The sequence below is a fragment of the Gekko japonicus genome, unplaced genomic scaffold, assembly GCF_001447785.1.
Source record: "Gekko japonicus isolate JY-2015 unplaced genomic scaffold, Gekko_japonicus_V1.1 scaffold1692, whole genome shotgun sequence".
NCBI classification, from domain to species: Eukaryota; Metazoa; Chordata; class Lepidosauria; order Squamata; family Gekkonidae; genus Gekko; species Gekko japonicus.
This window is the reverse complement of record NW_015163653.1, coordinates 239,789-267,747: the sequence shown is the minus strand read 5'-3', so window position 1 is coordinate 267,747 and position 27,959 is coordinate 239,789. Positions and strand designations below refer to the sequence as shown.

The following is a 27,959-nucleotide window of genomic DNA, read 5'->3' as shown; positions in this document are numbered from 1 at the left end:
CTTCCCTTACAGAACCCATGCTGAGTCTGCCTCAATAGTTTTTGTTCATCTATGTGCCTACTAATTCTTTCCTTAATAACAGTTTCTACCAACTTACCTGGTATCGATGTCAGACTGACTGGCCTGTAATTTCCCAGATCTCCTCTGGAACCCTTTTTAAAGATGGGAGTGACATTAGCTACCTTCCAGTCCTCAGGAATGGAGGCAGATTTTAATGAAAGATTACATATTTTTGTAAGGAGATCCACAAGTTCACATTTGAGTTCTTTCAGAACTCTCGGATGTATGTCATGCGGGCCTGGTGATTTATCAGTTTTTAAGTTATCTATCAGTCGTAGGACTTCCTCTCTTGTCACCTCAATCTGACTCTGGTCCCAGCTCCTCTGGTCCCAGCTTCTGCCAACCTAGCAGTTCGAAAGCAAGAAATTGCAAGTAGATGAATAGGTACCACTTCAGTGGGAAGGTAACAGCAATCCGCGTGCCTCGGCGTTTAGTCATGCCAGGCACATGACCACGGAAATGTCTTTGGACAGCTCTGGCTTGGAAACGGAGATGAGCACCGCATCCCTAGAGTTGGATTTGACTGGCTTTCAAGCAAGGGAAACCTTTACCTTTACCTATGTCTCTTTAAATACCTTCCTTTCACTTGTTGATGTGCACCACAACTCTGCCTCCCTTGCTTGGCCCCACGGCAAGTGCAGTCATCACCAGTTGCCCCCAGGCTCCCTCCCTCTTCTGGGAGGGGGGGACTCGGAGGGGTGGGGATGCTGCGAATTTGGTAGGGGGCACCACCCCATTCGCACCACTGCTGGCTATGGCCCTGCTCTGACTTGTTTTTAAAAGGCTTGTTTTATTTTTATATGAAGATTTCATGGAACTGTTTTTATAAATGGTAAACTGCACTTAGCAAGACTCTGGAGAGGCAGCCTAAAAATGTCCTAAATAAAAATAAACAAATGGACATCAGATCAATTAACCTTACATAAATTTGCACACATGCAAAAACAATAATCCTTAAGGACAGAAAATATGCCTCCTTGATGTTTAGATGATGCACGGGTGTCTGAGAAGAGGCATCCCTGCCCATGAGTGAAAAGATGAGAATATGTTGGTCCTAAAATGGTGCTGGTCATCTGCTGTTTCTAAGTACCAGTATTAAAATACTACTACTCCCCCCATCCAAATCTTCTCCTCAATTCAATGTGCAAGGTGTCAGAACCCACAGCCAACAATGAAGTAAACGCATTCAGGAACAGTAATACTTTTATTGCAGAGCTATAGATGCAGTAACATAAGCACTGTTAAGAATGGTGGCGGCCCTATGGGCATAATAGGATATGGGGTATTCGTATGCACACACACACCCCAGCACTGGCCAATTAGGCACCCTCCCGCACGCGGGATAAAGCTTGGAGACCATTAGGTAGCTAAAGCTGAGAACCGACACTTTCCCATGACACCTAGGAGAAACCCAAACAATACAACTCCCTCCTGCACATCTGTATAGATAAGCATTTCGGCACAAAGCAGAAAAAGCACAGAAAGGAATGCACTAGCAATTAACCAGACACAGACTGAGCTCCCCAACCCCCATGGCAGCGTAGCTGACACAAGGAGGCACTTTTTAGTCAATAAAAAGGTTTTTAATCAATTGCAGCAATAATCCAATTACATTTTTTCAGCTCTAGTATACACCAGCAGCACTGGATATCGGTATACAAAGTACATTCCAAACTGCCTGTGGGGAATCAACAGACACCTACTCCATGTAAGCAATGAGGAGGATGCTTTCCCCTCCCTTGTCCTTAACCAGTTGTATCAAGTACCAGGCAAGCCCATCCAGCTGCAGATGCTTTAAAAGAACTGCTCCTTTACTTTTTCTGTTCTATTCCAGATCTAATATAGGCAAGAATGGACAGGCAGACTGCTAAAAACGTTTGCAAGTTAGTAACTTTTAGTTATTTACTTACTTCATTTACACCCCACTTTTCTACTCAATGGGGACCCAAACCGCTTTACAACATTCTCTCCTTTCCATTTTATCTTTACAAAAACCCTCGGAGGTAGGTTTAACTGAGAGGGTATGACTGGCCCAAGGTCACCTAGCAAGCTTCCATGGCAGACTTGGGATTCGAACTTGCATCTCCCTAGTCCTAGACTGACAGCCTAACCACCACACCACACTTTTGTCACCTCCTTTATGAAGCTGCTTAAATGTTCCTATATCCTAACCCAGTTCCCAAGAGACACTTCAACTGTAAAACAATGCCTGCCAAAATAATGGGACTTTATAGCTCAGGTCTTCATGGCCTCCTTGATTACTGGGGTGGCTGTTCCAGAACACTCTGGTCTCGATACATATAAGGGGGCATCCACGTAACTTTTAAGGCTAAAAAGAAAAAGAACTGAAAACTTTCAGTCTAAGCGTTTCGCCGCTCAGACGCGTCTCGTCTCGCTCGGATGGAGATGCGCCGAGACCCGGCTGACGGGAGGGGTTCGCGTTTGTCCCAGACCCCCCCCCAGGGTCTCTATAGGAGACCCCCCAGCCTGGGGAGCTAAGGAGAGCCTCTTCCAAGGGGACGCCCAAGGAATTGAGGCTCACCTTCTTCCCCGATAGGTACTGTCGCCGTGGAGCCAGCATGGCGCCTAGAGATGACTTCCGGAGCAAGCGATCACGACCAACTCATTAAAAAGACTTCCAAAAGATCTCCAACGCTACAAACTGTGAGTTAAGTAAAGCTCAGGTGAAAAATAAGTGAATGGAGCCTTGGTAGTAATTGGAAGCGCCTAGGTTTGAAGCACAGGGGGAGGAGATTTCAAGGGCCCCCCCAGGAGTAAACTGTTAAAAACGGTTTTAAAGCGAAAATAAAGAGACTTTGAGCCAAACCAAGTGCATAAGAAGTTAAGCGAACGCAAAAGCTGCTAAAATATACGAAGCGGAATTAAAACGTGTAACTTTTGCTTTGTTTTGGAAAACTTACTTCTTGTTGATATTATGGCTGGGAGAGGACGGAGAGCGCCAGAGAAAAAAGCTGCTGACCAGAAATAACATACCAACGACTCCCTCCCAGAACCAGGAAGCATCTACAGACCTTTCTTCGCTGTTAGCAAATGCACTGCACCCTCTAATGGAACAGATGACTACTCTCAACACCAAACTGGACAATGTGCAAATACAGCTAAAGCAAATGGACATGAGAACTACAGCAACTGAGAAAACGTTGAAAAAGATGGAAAAACAGACTGAGAGTATTAATAAAAGAGTGGATGAAGCAGAGAAGGAGAGATCCTCAGATAAAACGCAACTAATACAGCTCCAGCTGGAAAGATCCATGTATGTTCTACGTTTCCATGGAATACCTGAGGATAAGAATGAGGATCTAAAGGAACTCTTGGTGGTTGCCTTGGCCCCACTAATGGATTACAAACAAGAAGACTTAATTAAGGAAATGGATGTGGCGTACAGGACTTATCCGGACTTTATAAAGAAAAATAAACTCCCAGGGGAAACTTATTTAATATTCACGAAACGATCAAGCAGGGAACTGGTGCTAAAGTCAACAATGGGGAAATCCTTAAAAATCAAGAATGAAGAGATAAAATTTTTGAAAGACATCCCATTCGAAGTAAGAAAAAAGAGGAAACTATACAGGATGCTTACTCTCTCTCTGCAAAAAAAGGGAATAGAGTATAGATGGCTATTTCCAGAAGAGTTAAGTTTTAATTACCAGGATAAAAAATATAAAATTGACTCTGTCCCAAAAGCGGAAAGATTTATGGATCAAATGCTTAATGTAAAAAAGAAGCAGAAGGAAAAGAATTTAAAAACAGATGCGGAGGAAGAAGAAGAAAATGCTTAATGTAAAAAAGAAGCAGAAGGAAAAGAATTTAAAAACAGATGCGGAGGAAGAAGAAAAAAAAGCCAAATTTCTTCGTCATCAGAATAATCTGAATCGGAGAAAGGAGAGGCCACTCCCAAATTGCAGAAAACGAAGAAATCTAAGAAGAAAAGACTCTAAAACTAAAGCATGAGTGCTAAGGGCAGTAATTGTGCCAAACTAATAACTTTAAACTTTTTATAATCGAACTAATCTCCATATAACCTATACTAATAGGTTTAAAAGGTCTGTTTTTAAGCTTTTTTAGAGCGTAATTTGTATTAGTCTTTACCCCTTCCCCATATCCAGTAGGAGATTTAGAATAGAATGGTAGTTTTTCCTCCCCTTATCCAGTAGGTTATATGTATTTAGACTTCCCTGACCCATTTCCCATAGCAATAGTGATAGGGTATTAGTACTCCTTTTCCCCATTCCAAATATATGTAGTGTACAGAAAATGGAAAAAAAAAATCCCCTTCGGGGGGCCAAAAAAAGAAAAAGAAAAAGAACCACCTTGCATGCATCTAACCACATCTCCGTATACCCAATACCTATCAACCCTTTCTAGCAGTAGCTCTCCATGGTCCTAGACAGAGATCTTTCTTAGCTCTGTTTGAGAACTTCTTAGGGCCAAATAACATGGTATCCCCCCCCCTTCTTCCTGTGATGCATACTTCTCCAGCTACTTTAAACCCCACTAAACAAAAAACGGGTACTTCCGTACTGCCAGTCTTTTTTTAAATCTACTATAGCCATTTTTATCAGGGTCCTGGCACAGACAAAAAATTTAAACCACCCCTTCTCCAGAGACATAGCCCTAGTCCTTATTTCTCTTCCCCCGTTGCAGCTTTTTTAGAGCCAGATAACTCATCTGGCATTCCAGTCATGAAACACCTGTGGAGATAATAGTCAGGGCAACTTATAAAATTCCTGCCACTTAGCTTAAGAACTAGCTATGTGAGAGTTCCAACTGAGTGGAGGAACTCCCCTCTTCACCCACCCAGTCGTGCGATGAGTTTAATATTACTGTGCCCTTGCCTAAATTTCCAGGAGTAACATACTGATTGAGCTCATGGCCAGATTCTACAGAAGAATATACCTCCACTCCATAACAGCTTCAGCAGGGACTCTCTGATTATCCATTTTCACCATCAAAGGGTGGCAAACAAGCAGTCCTCTAAGGGTGATAAACAAGCAGCCAGTTTGGTGTAGTGGTTAAGAGTGGCGGACTCTAATCTGGAGAAGCGGGCTTGATTCCTCATTCCTCCACATACAGCCAGCTGGGTGACCTTGGGCCACTCACTGTTCTCTCAGAGCTGTTCTCTCAAGAGCAGTTCTCTCAGAGCTCTCTCAGCCCCACCTACCCAATCACGGGGTGCCTGTTCTGGGGAGAGGAAGGGAAGGAGATTGTAAGCTGCTCTGAGCCTCTGAGTGAATGGCAGGGTATAAATCCAACTCTTCATCTTCTCTTCCTTACAAATAGCTATAGGGGGGGAAATACCCATACCAACAAACCCAGAGAATCAATTACTGAATTACTGAATCATGGTTTGCCCCACATTAGCCTAAACATAAGGCACTGCATTTAATTCAGCAACTGTTTAAAAATAAAGAGCCAGAAGCAATAGTGGCATGGCATGAGCCATGGAAGCCAACACTGAGCATGTTTGTATTGCAGAAGACCAGAATGTAAACAATCCCTCTTGTCTATTCTGGGAAAGCAGACACTGGCCTCACTGAAATGATTAAATAATGTGTCTGCAACCTCATTCTAGATAATGCAGTTTGCTTCCGCGACCTTGAGTCAGTTTTATTTCTATGCACATCTAATCGAAATTTATAAGCAATCTGCAACACAATATCTCACTGAAAAGTCTTGAGTAATTGACTGTTATTGGCAACCCTCGCAGGAAAGAAATGTGCTAAGAATGGGACTGACGCCATCAGATACCCAAAGGCTGGAATGGAATCTTGCCAATCAAGAACCCTTTCCTACAAGCTGCCTTCCTGGAAGGGGGGGGGCAAGCTCCACCATCTCTTCTGCAGAAGTGCATTACTTTGGTTATCAGGCAAATAAATGACTTGCCTCTGAAAAGCAATGGCATAAAGACAGCCTGTTCCAATTAGACATCGTGCTTGCTCAATTAGCTTTTAACAAAGGCAACTTTTGGTTTCTGCTGATCGAATGACAGGGCCCTAACACCTCAGGACTTGATTATCCTTTATGTTTTGCTTATAAACATCTCTGGCCAATGCTACAATGGACCAAGGTGGTGGTTCCCAAAGAGGGGATTGGGTCCACTGATGCCTTGTTGAACCCACTCATGGGTGCGGCTCGCAAGGCTGACAAATGCAAGAGAGGACAGCTTTTATGTTAATAAAGGGGGGGAAAGGGGGGGAAGCATATCACTTCTTGTTCCATGACAAAAAGAATAATAAATCACAACAAGCAGTATGGAAGAAGGGGGTGCAATTTTAAAATGGCACCTTGGCAACGCTAATTAAATATTACATCAGAGGTTGAGAACCACACGTGGCTCTTGGATGTGCCACAGTGTAGCTCTTCTGAGCTCCATCCCTCAATGTGACACCCACCCTGTGTTCCAGGAAAGAGGATAATTGCTTGATGTGGCTTGTGGCTGGCAGGTGGTTCACACCTTTGAAACAACCGCTAATGGAGGGACTGGAGGACCGGTAGATTGTGAGCCTCATGCGAGGGACGGAAGCAGAGGGCCCATCCTCTCCAACGACACCCCCCCTCTCCCTCTCAGCAGACTCTCCACTCTCATCCCAGAAACCAGTTGGGCTACCAGATGGAGAGAGAGCTGGCCACAGAGAAGAGACAGTAAAACCGCTACCTAAGGCCCCGGTCACACGTAAAGGTTTTGGCCCGGGAGAGGGACGGATTGGGGGCGCAGCAAACGGGCGCGATCTCACCGCAACATCTGGGAAGCGGTGCGCACCTGTCCCCGATCCATCCCAACCTAGAAACCAGTTAGGCTACCAGATGGAGAGAGAGCCTGGCCACAGAGAAGAGACAGTAAAACCGCTACCAGAGTAGCCTTTGGGGAAAAGAGCAAGCTAGCTACAATGAGGTGCAGATGATTTAACTTCCCTTGCTTCTTGGCCAGCTTGGTCTTCTCTGGGCACCCCACTGTTGCTTTCCCCGGCATCTGATCATGCCGGGGAGGGAATGCGCCATGGCTCAGGGGATCAATGTGATCCCGCCGCCGCGTGTTACTTTTGGTGCGGCTTTATAAAGCCGCACTTTCGCCCGTTCCTTTCCCCCCCGTGTGGCAGGGACCAGAGTAGCCTTCGGGGAAAAGAGCAAGCTATCTACAACGAGGTGGGGATGATTTAACTTCCCTTGCTTCTTAGCCAGCTTGGTCTTCTCTGGGCATCTTGGCAATCTCACTCGCTCATCTCAGTCACGGTGCCTCCTACTGAGGAAGAACCAGTTGGCATAGAGGGAAACATTCTCTCCAGAGTCACAAAGGCTAGCCGAGGTTCAACAGCAGTAGGGAGAAAAAAACCCTACATGCGCAGATGTACTCCGGCAATGTAAAAGGTTGTGGCTGCATATTTAGCAGTAATAGTTCTAGCTTATATTGTATGTGTATGACTGTTGGGGTGGTACAGTAGTCACATGACTCTTTTGATTGGTGGCCATTGTAAACACGGCTCTCTGCAAGCCACAGGCTGAGTGGTGGCAGAAAGTGCTGTCAAGCTGCAGCCTGGTTATGGTGACCCTGTAGGTTTTTCAAGGCAAGATATGAACAGAGGTGGTTTGCCATTGCCCGGCTCTGCATCATGACCCTGGACACCCCTGGTGGTCTCCCATTCAAGTTTTAACCAGGGCCGACCCTGCTTAGCTTTTGAGATCTGATGAGATCGGGCTAGCCTGGGCCATCCCGGTCAGAGGGCAAACTGAGCACGGCTACATTAAATTAATCCATTAAAACCCATTCAATTAATGGACTACAGGGGTAATCCTAAAGACACATTCCTGGGAGTAAGCCCCGCTGAATAACATGGAAATTACTTCCAAGTAGACCAGCTTAGGACTGATCCCTGTGCTTCCTTTAATCATGGGAAAGCCCTAGGTATAACTGAAAGAATAAGGAATGTTAAATAAACAATGTATCATTTAAAAAAAATGAATTTAAGAATTTAAGTAAAGGGTCTTTTCGGTCGAAAAGAGACATTTGCATTGATTATCTCCAACTAATATACATTTTCTATAGAAAATGTTTCAAATGCAAATTGGGAACGTTAATTTTAAATTGGTGTTTTAGTTTTTTAATTAATTAATCCGTTAATCTGTTACAAGGTGGGTGGGAAATCCAAACACGTGAGCATGCCTGTTCCATGTTGCAGTATTTCATCCAAACTACTTCTGTGCGCCTTGGTGTTTAGTCATGCCGGCTACATGACCACGGAAACGTCTTCGGACAGTGCTGGCTCTTCGGCTTTGAAACGGAGATGAGCACCGCAACCCTAGAGTCGGACTCGACTGGCTTTCGAGCAAGGGAACCTTTACCTTTACTGTGTTGTTCATTCCCAGGACTGGGCCTACTGTTAGGCCACGTGAAGTAGCCCACTTCAGCCAGCAGATTCCATGGCAGAAATAAAGGGCCACAAACGACTAACGACATAGTTCACTACTGCACTTTCACACTCCATTGCTGAACAGGACTGCCAGCTCTGGGATGGGAAATAGCTGGAGATCTGGGGAGCAGAGCGAGGGGGGGTGAAGTCTGGGGAAGGGAAGGACCTAAGCAAGGTCCAAGGCCATAGAGTCCATCCTCCAAAGCAGCCATTTCCTCCAGGGAAACCGATCTTGGTCATCTGGAGATCAATTGTAATGGCAGGACATCTCCAGGCAACACTATTGATGGACAAGGACTACTTGGATTTTCTACATTGCACCACAATACCTAATCTCTACCATTCCCTGTCTTCCCCCCACTTTTCTTTTCAAATTATCCCAAGCCAGCACCTGCAATCTCTTCTATGCTGTTTGCACACATATCCAGAAGAACAATCCCGTTGATGATGCAGCTCCTCAGCTCAAAGAGACTGTGTAAAGAGAGCGTAGCCACATACGGTTTGCTCCAACGCTCCCCTCCATCTTCTACATCTTCCTCAAACTTCACCCACCTGCAGGGGATGCACGGTGACATAAAAACAAATTAACAGGAGTACAACATTGCCTAAGCAGTACAACCATGATTCATACTTTTCTGGAATACTTGCAACAGCTCTGCTACATTAAGGATTGCAAGTGTTTCGTTTACTTTTAACAAGACAAACTGAGGGTTATTTTATGTGAAATGTTAACGAGCTGTAGTTGCCATTTGGATAGAGCAAAAAAACCCAGATGTGATTATTCCTCATGAGCCTCAGTATCTATGGTTCACTCACTGTATCTGGTTCACTCACTGGTTCTGCATACTGAGCGACTATTAGTAAAATGATCCCATGAACTAGCTCTGCATACAAAATCTGCCAACCACTTTGCCCTAAAAAGGGCATATCATAACAGAGCCAGCATTGTGTAGTAGAAAAGAGTAAGATTCCAGTGGCACCTTAAAGACTAACAAAATTTGTAGTAGGGCAGTGGTAGGCCACTGCTCACTTCTTCAGATACAGCTAGAATGTGAGTGTCCTAGACATTGGAAAGTGGAGTGATTTCAGATGCCAAATGACATTAGCAGGCAAATGACAATAGCAGATGTGATTGGATTAGATGGCATGGAGAAATCAGTATTGGTAATGAGACAGGAAACCTAGGTCTCAATTCATTCCAGGTGGATGCATTGTCTTGAGCTTTGTTATCAGCTGCAATTCAGCAGTCTCTCTTTCTCATCACCACAAATTTTGTTAGTCTTTAAGGTGCAACTTGAATCTTACCCTTTTCTACTGCTACAGACAGACTAACACAGCTATCCAACTTGATCTATCAGCATGGTGCAGTGGTTAGAGTGTCAGACTAGGAACTCAGACAGCCAAGTTCAAGTCCCCACTCTGCCATGGTGGCTTGCTGGGTGGCCTTGGGCTAGTCACATGTTCTAAGCCTAACGTACCTCACAGGGTTGTTGTGAGGATAAAAAGAAGAAAGAGAGAATGTTTCAGTTGACTTTGGGTCTCCACTAGGGAGAAAAGTTGGTTATGAATGAAACAAATAAATACATATTACAAATAATATAAAGGTATTTTTTTAAAAAACAGTCACAGCCAATGCTCCTTTATGCATTCATTTGTTTGTTTGTAAATCTAAAATGACAGCCCTAATAAGCAAAGCAAAAGTTACTGCAGCTCATTCACAAACTCCTTGCTCGGCTGGATGCTTGTGTACAGCCTGTTACCTGACAAATGTTTGCATGCTGAGGAGCAAATGGCTCCTGCTGAGCTGAAAGCAATAGGATATGTGACAGGCGGCCCCTTAAGGGATGCTTTCTGCAGATGAATACGGTTCTACCGAGTCCCCTGCTGCAGTCCTTCTTCCTTTGCACTCTCCCCAGTCATTGACAAAGGACAAATCCCTGTCTGTCAATGGCAGGATGAGATCACAGGTCAAGAGATGCTGCAGCAGGGGACTCTGGCACTCAAGCTTCTACTTGTTGCTCTATCCCAAAGCAATCTGCCCTGAGCTGCTAAGCCAGAGTTAAATGCTCATGAGCAAGGCTGAAAGAGAAGCTGGGCATAAAACTGAGAAAGGAGATCAAGCAAAGCACCGACAAGAAACAAGCCAAGATAACCGGTTGGTCCAGCAAGACTTTTATATCGATTGGGCATCTAAATATAGGCAAGGAGAACCAATCCTGGATCTCACCGTAAAGCTGGATGAAGGTCTGATACCAGGGGGGAAAAGGCATTCTACACTTTCCCTAGGAGGGCCACCGTAGCTCTGAGGGATATACAGCTCTCGTGTATCTGCTATGAATGTACACTCCTATGCATCCCATAGAGGACACTTACGGAAGCTTACGCCAGAACAAATTGTGCTTGACATTTGTTACAACGGACTAACACAGCTACTTCTGTAGAACACCTGTTCCAAAAGCATCAGGTGTTTCAGTCCAAGGCCCCCACCAGGTTTCACACTAAGAGCTTAACTAGAGTCCACGATCACCTGAGATTTCATTTCATTTAAAAGCAGACACAGTCCCTGTAGGGGCAGGGATCCAAATCCAATCTGAATGGCCAGTATACTGCTGGGACAGATAGGGGTAACCCTTTTCCAGCATGCCATTTCCCAAATAGAAATCCCACACACACACACACACACCATAAAAGTGATTACTAGTTCTAGTACAGAGGGAAAGGTAGGTTGCTGGTCTTCTCCCCCTACTGGGGCTAATACCTGACAGAAGGCATTCCTATCCAAGAAATGCAGCAGGAGAAAAAAGATTAACGCAGACACATCCTGCTTGCTGAGTCAGCTTTTCATGAGTTGATTCTTTTAGATCCCTTGTGTGTATTTTTTTAAATTTATTTAGATACATATGCCCTGCTTTTCTCCCCAATGGGGACCCAGAGTCACATCATTCTCCCATCCTCCATTTTATTCTCACAACCACCACACCATGTGAGAGCTTGTGCTGAGAGAGAGAGTAACTAGCTTAAGGTTACCCAGGGAGATTTCATGGCATGGTCAGGTTTTGAACCTGGGTCTCCAGGATCCTAGACCAGGACTCTAACCACTACGCTGCAATGGTTGTTTGGATAATGCACTGCCAGTCTTGATTGACACCACTTCAGGGAGATTAAGCAATCTGTTCTTTCCTTTGTAGAGGTTTGGTGTAACCCAAGTTTCACAAAATCCTGTTCTGAGCAGATAATAAGACTGAGTCCTAACAGTGTCACAAACGAAAGGTGATAGGGAGAAATCCCAGTGCCTTTTTTTGCTCGGCAAAAGCCACCGAGGTGGCAGGCTACCAATGTTGTGCTCAGCATTCGTGGCGGCAACCAACAACATCTTGCCAGTAGATGGCATCCTTCAACAAGGAAAAGCAACAGCAGCAATAAACTAAGCAACTGCGATGATGGCAGCTATGAATATGCTTTGGTCTCTGTGTGTAAAGCATCGTCAAGTCGCAGCTGTGTTATGGTGACCCCAGCAAAGGGCTTTCAAGGCAAGTGAGAAGCAGAGGTGGTTTGCCATGGCCTCCCTCTACAGTCTTCCTTGGTGGTCTCTTATCCAAGTACAGACCCAGCCTAGCTTCCAAGATCGGATGAGATCAGCCTATACCATGCCACCTTCCCTCCCATGCTCTGGTTTGGCCGGTGACATTTTTCACTTAGGATACATCTACTCAGATATTCTAAATCAGTTTCAACGTGCATTTAATGCACTTCTGGATATGTCATTAAACTCTTCTGTAGACAGCAGACACAAATCAGCCGAGCCTGGAATCCAGAACATTCCACTGTAGGTCTGGAAGCCATCCCTCAGTGTTAAAGGCTGGGTTTCCAATGAGTGTTGGCATGATATAAAGACACTGTTGTATCATGCTGACATAAAGCCTACATGCCATGTGGCCTACAATTTTGCTTCTAATTAACAATAATTATGTGCCATCAAGTCGCAACCAACTCACGGCAACCCTTCATGGGGTTTTCAAGGGAAGAGATTAGTAGAGGTGGTTTGCCACTGCCCGTCTCTGTGTAGCAAGCCTGCACTGTGACTTCCTTGATGGTATCCCATCCAAGCACTAATTAGGCCTGACCCTGCTTAGCTTCTGAGCTCTGACAACCTCAGGCTAATCTGGGCCATTCAGGCTGTCAAAATTGCTTCTCAAGAGTCATTAATAATCACAAAATTGTGTTATGTTTCTGGTACAATTTGGGCCTCTGGAACCGATTCCTTAATGGGCAGAGAACGTATGGTGGGATCCCAGATGGAAAATGTCAGTTCCCCAAACTAATTCCAGGGTGGAAGTGGATGATACTGCCACTCCCTTGTCTGAATGTGTACAGTTACTGTGGTACCAATTTCCTTTCATGTCTCTTGCAGCTCATACCACAAAACGGGATCCCATCCAATAGTAACAGCATCAGGAATGTAGTCAACACAACGTGATTTCTGTCTTCGTGTCAAGGAAAATATTATCTGGACATTTTAGGAAGTTGCTATATGAGCTTTTCTGCATGCTCAACTCATTCCTCATTTTCTTGGCAGTCAAGCCACAAACACTGCCATCTGTTTGGGCAGGGTTCTCCAAAACGTCTACCCTCCCTCTCTATGGTCACAGTTGTGGTCAGTTTATTTTCTTCTGCACTTGGCTTAAATAATGAGGATTTTCAAAAGAGGGTGGCTGTCATCATTGTTGGTGTCACGGCACCCCCCCTTTCTAAAAAAAGAGCCCCTAAAACATTGATGTATTGATATAGTATTGTATTAAAGCAGGTTGTCTGAATTCCCAGCTTGCTTTCTTTAAAAAAGCAAGTCTCTCTCTCCTTCCCTTGCAAAGAGATGCCTTTTCCCTTATATCTCCTAAAGGAACCACACTAGAGACATTTTTTATCTGATGGAAGTTGGGAATTCAGAGAACCTGCTTAAACTATCACTATAACATGATAGTGACATATCAGTATTTTGGGGGCTTTTAAAAAAAACTCATCTTCAGGGTGGGGGGAGAGGGAGTGGTTCAATGATGATGATGGTCCAGTTATCAAAAAGTGGACAGCAGGGGGGTGGGAGTGGGTGGGACAATGAAAACAGACACAAACATTATGCACAAGGAAAAAATGACACCAAAAAACGGCTTCCAGAAAAAGAGCGGGGTAAAGAACGCTTTCAAAAGAACTGGGGGGAAACCGAAAGGGAGAGCAAAAACTAAAGGCCCAAACATGCGTGTGGAAATCCAGGGATAAGCCAAAGCAGTATGGGGCCAGAAGTGATGAGAAAAAATCATGCTGAAAAGCCCTATGGACGCTTATGATGTTTCCAATTTACTACAGAGGTAAATGAACTGCACAAGAATCCAGTGTACATCGTTGCTACCTTGCTGCTTTTACCTTGCAGTTTCCTTCCATTCTGCATCTTCACCCTCTTTAATACAGATTTCATCCATTTCTGTGAACAAATCATGGGGAACGTGCTCCTCATCCTCCTCCATTCCGAGGATAAACTGAACTCGCTGAGATGGGGTATCTAAGAAAAGCAGAGCAAAGCATTTTAAAAGAGGGGGGAGTCCTGGCGACATGAAGAATGGCTTTTTAAAATACCCTGCAAAAGCACTGGAAGTCCTGTGATGTTTTTAGACACGGAACAAACCTGAAGGAGCGGCTTTCCACCATAGGAAACCAAGGATAATATAATGAGACCACAGATAATGAAGGTGAACTAAGATAGCAACTTTCCTGCAGGCTTGTGCTATTTAATTGGGGAGGGGAGGAAACAGATGCATAAAGAGAGAAGACCCAGAGTGGAAATAACAACAAAAAGAATGGCAAATGTTGACACTAGTTTGCATAACATTCTGTTCTTCGGACTGAACCATGTATGCGATTCATTAAGGTCAAAACAGATTAGAAACTGGAATAGCCCTGACTGGATCTTCCCAGTTAAATTTCCGTTGCACAGGGACCATGTTGAAGTCATGGTTGACCAGGCAGGGCACAGGAGTTTAATCCTTCTAACCACCCCCTCCCCACAAATACATTCACATTGAAGAAAAAAGCAGGCAGAAAAATGCCTATTTTTTCCCTCCATCTAAGGCTAACAGCGGCACTGATGGTGATTTAGAATTCCGGAAGGTGAATCCATACGGGGTTGGAAGGATTAGGCTTCCCCTCCCAGCATCACTGGGCTGGGTTCACACAGTGCTCCACACAGATGCTATTAAGCTTTAAAAGATGCTGATAAGATCCAGTCATGAATCTCCCACGGCCCCATCTGCTTTGACCATAATTGTATACTAGGCTGTTTGCCTGAGCAGGTCATAAGTCTCTGTACAACTCTGCATGTCTCAGGGTCAAAACTGCACATCAGTTAGAAGAGATACAATAGGATTCTTGATGAGCAGGCCATGGCCACAGTGTGGGGATTGGGGAGGAAAGGGTAAACCCTCTCCCATGCACCATTTCCCCAGCTCCTTATCTCAGAACTGCTATTAGCCCCAAGTAAGGGGAGAAAGGACAGAGGTGCCAGTACCTTTTCCCCACTAGTGCAAACAGTAGCTGCAGGGTCAGTGATACTGACTGAGAGAACAGCAGGGGGGGGGGCATTAAATCCCAGCACAGCAGCACCTTGAATCCCCCTTTCCCTTCCTTTGGGGCTGCTGTTGGGAAAGCACAATTCACACATGTCCATAGTTTGACTCTCCACTGATTAACGAATTAATGTGCTTTGCTTCCACACAATTTAGTGATTTAGTGACTGACCTTCATCCTGGTCCAGGGAAGCTAGAGAATTTGCCCCAGCCCAAGATACAAAAGCTGAACATTGAGGTGAGCAAGAAAGAAGAACAAAGCACTGCCACCACCCTATTAGCTCACTAGCTGTCTTCATTCCCCATAGCAAGAAGGAACAAATGGTGGAGTCCGCTTCACGTCACAGAATGGTAAAGGAGCAGCAACATCAGGCATGTCCAGCCATCAGTTGTGGATCCTTAGAAAAGACTCTTAGCAGGTTGTTAAGGAATGAGATTGATATTTGCTTTATGGACTTATATTTGCTGCTACACAAACAATGGACTGTGCACACACACACACATAGGCTCAGAAAGCTGTTCTAGTCACCTGTCGCGATACTACACATAGAAGGTGCCTGCACAAGCCTTACATGTTAATAAGGTTTCAGCTACACAGCCTGGTGAGAAAGCACACATCTCCATTACTGTCAGCGAAACAACAACTTGAGAAGAAGCAGCCCCCATTGCTGAATTGTTGACAGTCACGTATAACACTTCTCTGCTTTATATCTACATTGGCATTTCCTGTCAGAAGGACCTTTTATGACCAGAGGAAGGACCAAGCTTCATCTGCACTTCAAGGGAACACCCTGACACCGAGTTTTCACACTTGCCCAGATGCCATCCTTTGAGTTAGGTCTTAGGTTACAATATTGTCCAAACCTTTAGGTAGCCACCCCTCACTACACGCAACCAATAGGATTAGTTATGGGACGGACTAACAGGTAGGTGGGTCCAGAGGTTGGCACAGTTGCCACCCACCCAAAAGACCACATACAAAAGGTACGGACCATTCGCCTGGCCCTTCCTAGCTAGCAACCCCCGCAACGACCCCTATCTGCTTTATACTCCTCTTTTGTCCAGCTTACTATACCCAAACCCTTGCCTCTACTTGATATCTTGATCTGCAGTCAAGAGACCCACACGTGCTGGCTGGTTCTAGCTGTGTGTTAAATTCCCTAGAGTTTATTTCTTTCCCTCCATTCTTCATTGGAACGAACAAGCTTCAGGACAGATAAGTATCACCCACCATCACCCTACCTGCTAATGCAAACGTGCTCATTTTAATACTGTATTTCTAAGGAACTTGATTGAATGTGTGAGCGCATCAGTATTGTTTGTATGTGATTTATATTCTTAAGTAAAAGACGGTTATTTTAACTACACCAGCCTCGACTCCCTCTCTGGTAACCCTTTGGTGGGAACTGGACCTTGGTATAGTTGGCAAGCACCCAGATTAAAATTTGCCAATTGCTGTAGATAAAGCACTTTGGCTAACAAGGTACCCAGTGACATCAGCCTTCAGTGCTTGTATCCCTGCTTCCCCAATGCCAACTCCTACCAGTCTGTTCAAAGTCTGAACACATAGAGACTGGAGGAGAGCTTCTGACTCTCTTCCAATATCTCCAAGCTGATATCTCGGGTGAGCACTGATCTACTTTGTCACACCTGTTTAAAGTATGCCAGGTGGCCATGCTGAGAAATCCTCAATGAGAGTCCCTAGAGAATGACATGGTTATTGTTGAGATGGTATAAGGCCAATTGTACACATCACACTCCCATAAGAGCAACATGCACTGCATACATACCGTGAGACTCATTTTCTTCTTGGATGGATTCCTTTGCCCGCTCTCGTACCCTGTGTTTCCTGCCATGAGTTCTGTGATGTCTGTGGCCCTGTCTTACCAAAGGCATCCGCACCCCAACATACAATGTCCTGTGTCCTGGGGAAAAAGCAGACATATATTGCTTTGCTGGCTCTGTAGCAGAGAATTCCATCATTCAGCAACGCTCCCTCTTGACATACAACACAGCACATCCCTGTTCAGCCACAATGCACCCCCCAAACTGGCCACAGCTGACTCTTCAGCACCAATTACTCTTTGTCCTAACAGGCTAAAAATACAAAAGGTAGAATGCTTATTCTCCCAGACATGGGATAGACTTTGTTATCTTTGTGTGTATGTGTTTTTAGGAGTTCTCTTATTGTCTCTATGCTGCTATCTTTCTTTGGTTATAATTGATTTATGGGTTTTAGAAGTGAGCCTTAGATACCATTGATGCTTTCTGATTTTAAGGTTCACCTGCTGCTGTTTTCATTTGCTCTCCGATTTGTGCCAGGTTTTGATTAGATGTTGCAGGTATTTTATAGTGGGGTTTTTTTTAATAGGACTCATTGCTTTAATTGCATGGTCTGCTTTAATTCACTGTAAACTGCCTCAAAAATAAAAACCCTTTACCATTGCCACCATTGGATACTTATACAGCTACCTCAGTTTTCCTTCTGGAAAATAAGGCATCTCCTTCTGACTCTTGTTCAAACGAACACCATTAGCTGTCCATCTGAGAACAAGAAGGGACTACAGCAACATGGCTGCAAAATTGCTTCTTGGCAGCCAATGTTCAAACCATCTGCTGTTCTGTACCAAGAGGAAAATAACAACACAGCACTCTAAGCACCACTCTGCTGGGTCTCCAGTGTGCTCTAGCTTTAAGCTATGATGACATGGCCAGGATCTCATACTGGAATGAAAGTCTGGTGAAAGTTCTCTAGAATCAGTGGGGTAATCAACTGCACATTGCAGGTAATCACATTGTTCTAGGGCATCAATAGGTAGGGGTGGTCTGGGATTTTCAGGGTCACCGTGCAAGTAGGACAAAGGCTCCTGGTAAATCAACCCAAGATGTGTAAGATAGGAGATGTGTAGTGGGAATTTTGTATCTCCCAAATATACACCATCCTTTCACAGCCTACAAAATAGCAGCTCCATGAGAACCATAAAGTAAAACGAAAGAGTTTCCATCGATTCCTACAACTACCCAATGTCACTTCTGGGTTGTACTCAGAAGTGACACACCCGCAGAGAGGATGCTGCCCCCCCCCTCCAGCAGCAATTGGCAGAATGCCTCCTGACACAGTTTAAGGCCTAGCAATCTGGCCTTCAGCAGCTGAATTACCTGCTTCACAAAGCCAGTCAACTCTCACTTCCACCATGCTCAGCTTCCCGCAGGCCATGCTTCAGAAATATACCTAATATTTATGCCGATTATTTTTGTAACTTCGAAAAGAAGAAGAAGAGTTGGATTTATACCCCACCCTTCACTCGGAATCTCAGAGCGGCTTACAGTCTCCTTCCCTTCTTCTCCCCGCAACAGGCACCTTGTGAGGCAGGTGGGGCTGAGAGAGCTCTGAAAGAACGGCTCTTGAGAGAAAAGCTCTGAGAGAACTGTGACTGGCCCAAGGTCACCCAGCTGGCTGCATGTGGAGGAGTGGAGGGTCAAACCTGGTTCTCCAGATTAGAGTCCGCTGCCCTTAACCACTACACCAAAAAGGGGATTTTGGCCATGAAATATAGTAGCTAGTAAATGTAAATAACAGTCTTTGTCACATGTATCTGTATAATATAAAATGAATACACAACTAAGGTAGGGTTGCCAAGTCGTCTTCGAGCCCCAGTGTGGGACGCATGTCCAGCGTACGGAGTGCACACATGTCACCCGGAAGTGACGTGACGGCGCCGGGCACACTGGGGGCGGGGCCACGACCATCCACCCGGCAGCGTCACGTCACTTCCGGGTGACGTGCACGTCGGGGTGGGGTTCCCCCCGGGGCCCAATCCGCCAGCGGCAGGGAACTGGCCTCTGGGGCGGGGATTTCCCCGCCCCCCAGGGGGACTTGGCAAGCCTAAACTAAGGAGGAGAGGAATCAAGAAGCTTTTCGACAAAACGGAAGATATAGCTGTTCTTCAGGAAAGCTGAAAAGAGTTTTTTCTTTAAAAATGGTAAATTCAAAATAAATAACAAGATTAGGTCAATTTTATTTAGTACATTACGGCTCATATTTCTTTATTTAGATATTTATAACCAACTTTTAACCCCCATGGGGAACCCAAAGCAGCTTACAATCCTTGTAACAACTACTTTGTAAGGTAGGTCAGGTTGAGAGAAAGTGACCAGTGACCAGCCCAAAGTCACCCAGCAACCTTCCATAGCTGAGTGGGGATTCAAAATCAGGCTGGACTGACACCACAATGGCTTTAAGATAATTTTTGTACACCATTATTCAATTTTAAGATGTTTATTGAAATACCTGATAAACTCCCCTTCTGTGCATCTAAATGAATTTCCAAAGTGGCTTTTCCAGGCACAGTCAATGTACTTTCATTTCACTAGCATTTGCCCTTTCACTGTGCCACTTCCAAATCCTTTTTGAAGTTGATGTGCGGACATATTCAAGCTAGAAGGCTTTATACATTAAATTATTGAGAGGGAAATCTGCTGCTCTAAAAGGTTCTTCAGTCTCTCTCACTTTTCCAAATTCTTCCATGGTTGGACAAATAATGATTGTGCAAAGAACAGAGTTTATCACTCAAAATTCTGGAAAATGTAGCTTTTTGAGTTGCTGGCTGCTTTTTTTTTTGTCTCTTCTAACAGTCTCATTTCCAAAAATATTGCAGTTATTTCTTATTTTGGTGCTCCACACTTCCATAAAATATAGATCTCACAAGTTATTCAATTCTAAAAGGATAATCTAGTATTTTTGCAATTTGCCAATTCCTAGCTTCCTGGAACTTCAAATCCTGTCTAACTTTAACAGGAAATGTCATTTAAAGTAAAAAAAAATTAAAACTCTTATCTTTGAAATCTCACATCTTAAAAAAAGAGGAAGGGGGGGCTTCTTGAAATGTGCAAAATTTGAGTCAGGTAGCATTTTAAAGACCAACAAAATTCTAGAGCATACGTTTTCATGATTCTGACTTTGTCAGATACAAACAGTCCATCAACTCTAATATCCAGGTCAGAAGATGGGAAGGCTGTTAAAAAAAGAAGAACCAACTGGAGTCAGGGTGCAGAAGTGCAATGCGAAATGTAATCAGATTAATTACAGCTAGGAGATATGCACCGTGATGGGAAATGCAGAAAATTAGCATCTGTAATGAGCTAAGGCTTTTGTGTCCCTAATCAGCCCTGGGAGTCCACTTTCCTGACCTTGGCCCCGGTCACACGGCAAAGTTGCCACGGGAGAGGCACGGATGGTGGGCGGATTATCCGGGCATGATCACACCCCAACATCTGGGAAGTGGCGCACACCCATGGCTTACTGCCGAAAATGCGCGTTAAAAAAGTAGTACCTCCAAAGCAGTGTTCCCTCTAAGCTGAGTTAGCGTGAGCTAGCTCACCGTTTTTTAGCCTCCGGCTCACACATTCTTGTCTTCGCTCAGGAAGGAGGGTTCCAGAGCAAACTGATTTATGCAGTAGCCAAATCGCTCGCTCACAACTTTAATGCCAGTAGCTCACCAAGTAGAATTTTTGCTCACAGGACTCCACAGCTTAGAGGGAACATTGCTCCAAAGTACTAGTAAACGTTTGCCATGGCTGCCTCCAGACTCCCGTGGTGTGATCGCACCGGCACGCGGCATTCCCCTCCAGTCCCTCGTTTACCCGCCAGCACCGAGGGAAGGACCCGTGGTGTGCTGCGGCACGTCTGATTGCGTAATCGCAGATCAAACTGCGCTGGGGCAATTAGCCACACCTCCCCCCCCACGATATCCGGCCCGTATGACCGGGGCCCTTGTTAAAGAATTCTAGCACAACAATCTTATGCTGTAATCTCCCTTTGAAGCTTCTCTATAAGAAAACTGCCACTCTTAGATCAGTGATGGAATGTCCTGGATGATTAACACGTTCTCCCACTGGTTTCTGAGTACTGTGACTGAATGTTCATTTATTCTTTTGCATAGCCACTGGCCTGTTAGTTCAATGTACAGAGAAGAAGAGCACTGTTGACATTTGATAGCATATATAACACTGGAAGATCCTGGTATCCTTATGGACCACCTTTCAGGGTTGGGCCTGAGAGGCACCATTTTGTGGTGGTTTCGGACCTGCCTTCAAGGTAGATTTCAGACTGTGATACTGGGAGACTAATGCTCTGTCTCTTGGCCTCTGGTCTACAGGGTTCCACAAGGTCCCATCTTGTCCACGGTGCTTTTTAACTTCTACATGACAATGTTGGGAGACATCATCCTAAAGACTGTCTGGAAGCTATGGTTGGTACAAAATGCCGCAGCCAGAATGTTGGCGGGAGTAGGTTGCAGGGACCGTTATCACTCCAGTCCTGTTCCATCTACGTAGACTCCCTATTTGCTTCCAGGCCCCATTCAAGGTGCTGATACTGACCTTTAAAGTCCTATATGGCCTGTGGCCAGCATACCTGAAAGACCACCAACTCCCATATGAACCTACCCAACCGCTCTGGTCATCTCTGGAGGCCCTGTTTGGGTGCCCTTGCCATCTGGAACTAGATAGGTGGCAACCTGAGAAAGGGCCTTCTCAGAAATGGTGCAGAAACTTTGGAATTCCCACCCCAAGGAGATTCATCAGTCTCCCTCTACCATTGTCTTCCGCCAGTAGGTGAAGACTTGTCTTCTTTGGCATTCCCTCATTAACTCTTAATAGCTCTTGTGTGCCTCTGTGTTTATGTGTTTTTTAAGTTTTATTTGTTTAAAATACTTTAAATTTTGTATTTTAAATGCCGTTTTAATGTTTGAAATGTTCACTGCCTGAGGGACCCTCACTTGGGTTGAAATGCAGCCAATAATTGTTTTAAATAAATTAATAAAATAAAGACGGACCTGAGATGGTATGGCTGGTATTGTTAGGTCTAGTGACTGTGCTGTTAGAGTATGTATGGGGACAAAGTTAGTATCCTGGTTTATTGCAGGCCCTGATCCTAGCGTCCATGCCCACGTTAGGTACTGTGTTATTGTGAGAAACCGTCTGAGGTTAGGTGACTGTCTGTGAGCTAGAAAAGGACTGCCTCCCAATGCCTGTGAGAGAGGAATATCATTATCCAGCATAGGTTGTAGGTCATTAATGACGCGCTGAACCTGTATGAGCTGTGAGTTGTAAGTGACCACCAGTGGTGTTCTCTTGTTGTTTTGTTTGGGCCTATCTTGCTGCAGATTATCCTAGGTATCATTCTGGTTCTTGTCAATCTGTTTCCTGACTATATCAGGTGGGTACCATAATTCCAAAAATGTCTGTTTGTAAATCCCTCAGGTAAGAAGCTCTGTCAGAGGGACTGGAACAGATGTGCCTGTAGCATAAGAGCTTGGCTATAGAAAAGGGATTACCTGGTGTGTTTAGGATGGTAACTGGAGGCATGTTAATATGTTTGGTGATCAGGGATTCAGCCCTGACACTTAAAACAGGTTCCAGTTTCACATGTTTGAGGTCTTCATCCTGTGGTTTTTATTTCTATAAAATTGGGAGGATTGTGACATTTTTGCTGCTCTGCTCTTTATTACTAATTTAAGTAAATTGGGTCAGACTGGCTCCAGAAACAGAGAATGAAAAGAACAAAGCAGAGGAAGGAGCTACAAAGAACATTTTTCACCAAGATGGGCTTCCTCTTGAGGATGACTTCCCCTCGGTACAAAAGGAATTATTTATAGCAATGGATGCCCTGCTTGCTTTGCATGGGATTTGATAAAGACTTAGAAGCACATGAGAGGCACCATTGATCTCAGAATCCTACTGGGAAGATTACTGCTAAAAGCGACCTTGAGGATCAGTGCTGGGCCGGAGTCCATGTCAGAAATTTATACATCAATCAATCAGTAAATAAATCTACCTTTTTTCTAGATAGTTCTCCAGTGATGAAGCTGCAAATACTCATATCAACTTGTGCAGTGACAGTAAATTTAAAATTTGGCCTTTTCACTTTCAATGCCTCCCCCAATAGTGTGACTGAAACCAAGTTTACGTCACTGTAGAGTTCATGTTCTCATTCTCATACACACACCTTTTAAAAAGCTAGCATGCTATGGCAGTTAGTCTCGGTCTAAGGTCTGAAGACCCAGGTTCAAATCCCATGCATGGAAGCTCACTGGGTGACCTTGGGCCAGTCACACACTCTAACCTACCTCACAGAGCTACTGTGAGGATAAAATGGAGGAGAACGGAACTGTTACGAGCTGTTTACACATTATATTTCAGGGAGAAAACTCAACCCAGTACAAGTCGTCAGTTCTCCTACCCTACCCATTCACTACAGGGAAAAAGAAAGAAGTAAATTGAGTAGCAACTAATTTTTTTTTCTTTTAATCCCAGGATCTCCATTATATACCCTTTGTGTTGAACAAGTGCTACAGGGTGAAGGCACAAATATCCAGGGAGCAACAGCAACATCTGTTGAACTTTCTAAAAGAAGCCACCTCTTAGCAGTACCAGGAGAATGTATTCTTAGCTCTCCAAGCACAATTTCAGAATTCTCTGCTTATGCCAAACGACCATATGAGCAGAATCTACTCATAGCCAGTTTGGTGTAGTGGTTAAGTGCGCAGACTCTAATCTGGGAGAACCGGGTTTGATTCCCCACTCCTCCACTTGCACCTGGCTGGATGACCTTGGGCAAGCCGCAGTTCTGATAAGAGCTGTTCTTGAAAAAAGAGCAGTTTCTGTCAGAGCTCTCTCAGCCCCACCTACCTCACAGGGTGTCTGTTGTGGGGAGGGGAAGGGGAAGGAGTCTGTAAGTCGCTCTGAGACTCCTTTGGGTAGTGAAGGGCGGGGTATAAATCCAATCTCTTCCTCTTCTTCTTCTTCATATGAGCAGTGTAATATCAGAATAGTGAATGCTCAGTGAACGCTCAGGGTTACTACAAGGATAAAATGGGACAGGCCGTCATGTCAGCTTGATCTGATTGTAAGTGTTATGGTTCTTGTGGGGGGGTTTTGTGCAAGCTGTCTAGAACTGACTTTTTATGAAACAACAGACAGAAGGTATAAAGTTACACATAAAGTTCTCCCAACAACTTCCTGTGACTTCCCAGGAAGGTTCAAAGATTCTGGATTGAAGAGTCTCTGTTCAGACATTACACACAAACCTGGGTTTCCTTGTGAGAAGCACTGCAGCAGCAGCAGAAGAGTTGGTTTTTATTCCCCTCCTTCATTACCCAAAGGCATCTCAGAGCAGCTTACCATCACCTTCTCTTCCTCTCAGACACCCTGTGAGGCAGGTGGGGCTGAGAGAGCTCTGAGAGAACTGTGACTGACCCAAGGTCACGCAGCTGGCTGCATGTGGAGACGTGAGGAATCAAACCCAGTTCTCCAGATTCTCCGCTTTTAACCACTACACCAAACTGGCTCTCCAGCACAAACCTGATATATGTTCAGGTTTGCCCCCCCCCATCCCTGCACCAACTATGCCAAGTGCAAAGAATACCTGATTTAGGTTTCATAAATCTACAAAACTTTGGCCACACCTTTCCTTCTTCTACCTCAACCACTTATTTAGATCAAAACATATACAAACAGTCAAGCATATTAATTTGCTGGGCTTGAAATAAAGTGCCCAACTTCCAAATTTTGAATGCAAAATTCAAGTTTTCTTAGCAAATAATTTGGGTATTTTATGTTGCACAGAATATGAGCACCCCTAGCTAAGTAATGCCCAGAATACCCTTCATGGCATCTGGAACCATCTCCAACAGAAGTTTACGTCAGTTCTCAAGTAATTAATGATGATGAATGGCCTGCTAGGAAAACGCAGACAGAGGAAGAAACCAACAGCAAGAAACTGTCTCACCTTCCAGCTCTTCTGGCTCATAATGAATATTGACAACATTGCTGGTGCCTCCTTGATCCACAATAGCTTCATCTTCAGGTCTCTGTTAGAAAAATCAATAGGGTACATTTGACTGGTATGGTCTCCCACCATTTATCTGCACCTAGAACCAGATTAAACAACATGAGGAGTCTATGTAGAATTATGTTCCGAGGATTTACATGCCCCCGGCCCTAAAAAAACGCCCTCTCATCTATTGAACTTTCATGCCCAAAATGAAGACATTAACATACCTAAAATGCTTGTATACACACAACTGTGTTCAGTTTCTATCCTGGCCTACCCCTGTTATCTTTGAAATCAGTGCTCTATAGATTTTAGTATTCTCTAACATCAGGGTGTAATTTAAGAATCTCTGCCCTGGAAATATGGGGTTGGATCAGTATCATGTTTGGCTCAATCTTGCCCAAATCTCCTCTTACTTATAAATCCCCCCTCCAAAATCCTACACTTCAACCCATTGTCTCAAATAAGCATGAACTGATCTCATATCTGTTGCCATTATCATGTTGGGAAGAGGTTGCATTGATAATGAATTAGTAGAAAAATCAGCATCACCATCAGAAAGGACTGCGGGGGGGGGGGATTCACATGTTTCATTTCAATTCCTACTGGCTTGGGCAAGTCTGACTTTGCTGAGCTATGCCTCTTGCTTGAAAAGTTGCATCCACAGTAACAATACCTAGACATGTTTCTGGCTGAAATAAGAACACGGCGCTATTCACTCTAGAGTTCAGTGGAAGTTAATCGATTTTAATTGCATCCTTTGTTTGAACAGAAAGCTGAGATTCTAAAAAACCCCACCATGAACAGCTTGGCAACTGATCACCTTTTCCACTCCACTTCCCATGATAAAGAACACTGTTTGAGACTCTCAGCCCTATGAGTCATGGTAATCATCAAACTGCACAAAAGGGATACAGGTGAATAAATAGAAACACTGAATGCGGAGACACTGTGACCAAGAGAATCTTTACCTAACCACCTTAGGCTTCTTAAGATTCCACTCTAAAGAATACTTCACAGCTCACTTAAAATAAAACCTAAAGGTCTTCCAAATTATAAATGCCAAGTCTTGCATTGTGGAGGATTAATCAAACTGTCTTGCATTTAATTCTTAGCAGTCGTAGACATACTATTCGTACGCACATCCCTTTTCCTTCTGAACAGAGAGACAGCACATTCTGGTATAGTTAAATATGAATGGTTTGTCACATTCAACTATCCAGACAAGGCTGATGTATAATTATATGGGACCAGTATCACTGATCCTGATGTCATTTTAAGAAATCCTAAAGCAAAGGGGAACCGGTGTTATTCCTTTACACAGTTTCTAAGGCGAAGGGGGATTCAGGAAGATCTCTCTCAGGTACAAGGTTGCTGGTCCCCAAACACAGAGCGTTACTTTCCCATCCCTCGCAGCTTTCCATTGAAATAGTTCCTGTCCATACTAAGCAAAGCTGTTCAGCAGCAGCAGAACAAAAGCCAGACTCACAGAGAGGTGAAGCATTATTATGACAAACAGAACAGTCCTTTTTGCCTGAAGGACTTGCAATCCAAATGTAAAGTGGGGGGAGGGCAAATCTAAAATTCAAAATATGCACAAATCCCTATTTTCAAGTCCTAAAGAAAATTAAGACTATCAAAGCTTTGCTGTGAGAACTGAGAAACTGTCATGGACACTGTCCTTTCATGGATGCTGGTTAGGAAAGGGGATTATTTCTCTCTGATCAAAGCCATGGAAACTGGATGTGTTGCAGACTTGAGACACTAACTATAGCCTGATAAAGCCCCTCCTGGTATAAGCCAGTATAACTCCCACCACCACTACCCTTCACGCCTCTGTTTCATCTATTAAATTCTTAATAGTGTTGGAAAAGGCAATGTCTGATATACAAAGAGAAGATGACCCTGTAGGGTACAGCAAGAAGACAATTAGTTAGGATACTGAGGTCAGCACCTTCTCTCCTGTTAAGTGTCATTCCTTGTCTATTTCCAGATGGCTACTCTCAGGGAAATTTCCCCCTTCTTCTCAGAAGTGCCACACTCAGTTTTACCCTCTCTCTCAGCTAGAGATGTAGGGCGATTCTGCAATGGCTTTACCGTCCGCTTTTTAGCAAACCCATGTTGCAACAGAAACTCCCTTCTGCATTGCATGCTGCTTTCACTTTCTTTGAACATCGGATTTTATTGTACCTTCTGCATAGATTTATGGCTGTTTTATGACTGTTTAGGAGTGACTTTGCAGTCTGTATAGCATTGGCCCAGGGTTTCTGAATGTGGTTTTGAGCTGCACCTTTTCCTCAGTGCTGAGAAAATGTGGAGCGAATGCCAGATGCAGAACTAGTCATAGTTAGGAACCTACCTCTGTTGCTCCTCTTTCCTATCAAGTATGGTAATTCCTAAATAAATCTTTAAAGGTAAAGGTTTCCCTTGCTCGAAAGCTAGTCGAATCCAAATCTAGGGGGCTGTACTCATCTCCATTTCCAAGCCGAAGAGCCAGTGCTGCCTTTATCTGCTCTTTAATCAGATTGTGCACCATTACTGTGTTAATCACTCTGCCATCAACTAGTACTTCAAGGAGAAGACACTTCACTAATAGCAACCACCATCAACCACAGCAATTTCTTCCCTCTTCCCTCCACTGTGCAAATTAATTTTTCACAGCCCTGCTGGAAGCAAAAATTTTCCCGAGGAAAGCCAGAAGGTGTTTTTCCCCCCCCTCCACCAACAATAAGCTCCAGCCAAATTACAAGATCCACACACACACCCCGCAAAAAGGAGCTGCAGCCAACAATCTATCTATACACAAGTTTAGACAGGGTTTCTAACAAAGCTGGATGGGGGTGGGGAGATTTTGGCAGATCCTCTGGTGGTGACAAGCTTTGCTGAGCCTGACTAACACTGTCTATGTGTCTGCATGACTCTGCTCAGGACAGCACTACTGGAATATTAATACCAATAATGAACACATGAAACGGCCTTCTGCTGAGTCAGGCCACTGGTCTATCAGGGTCAGTACTGTCTACTCTG

General features: G+C 44.4%; 1 protein-coding gene across 1 annotated transcript in view; it reads right to left on the bottom strand.

Moving 5' to 3' along the window:
- The window catches only part of SLC4A8 (solute carrier family 4, sodium bicarbonate cotransporter, member 8), a 71,327-nt gene extending 46,369 nt beyond the window's left edge, over nucleotides 1-24,958 (bottom strand). Inside the window, exons 1-4 of the mRNA XM_015407691.1 lie at nucleotides 24,888-24,958; nucleotides 16,888-17,022; nucleotides 13,902-14,037; nucleotides 8,878-9,038 (exon numbers count right to left, since the gene is read on the bottom strand). Coding sequence (XP_015263177.1) covers nucleotides 8,878-9,038; nucleotides 13,902-14,037; nucleotides 16,888-16,993 — 403 coding nt within the window. The 5' untranslated portion in view covers nucleotides 16,994-17,022; nucleotides 24,888-24,958. The remainder of the gene's footprint in view (nucleotides 1-8,877; nucleotides 9,039-13,901; nucleotides 14,038-16,887; nucleotides 17,023-24,887) is intronic.
- Between the last annotated feature and the right edge of the window lie 3,001 nt (nucleotides 24,959-27,959).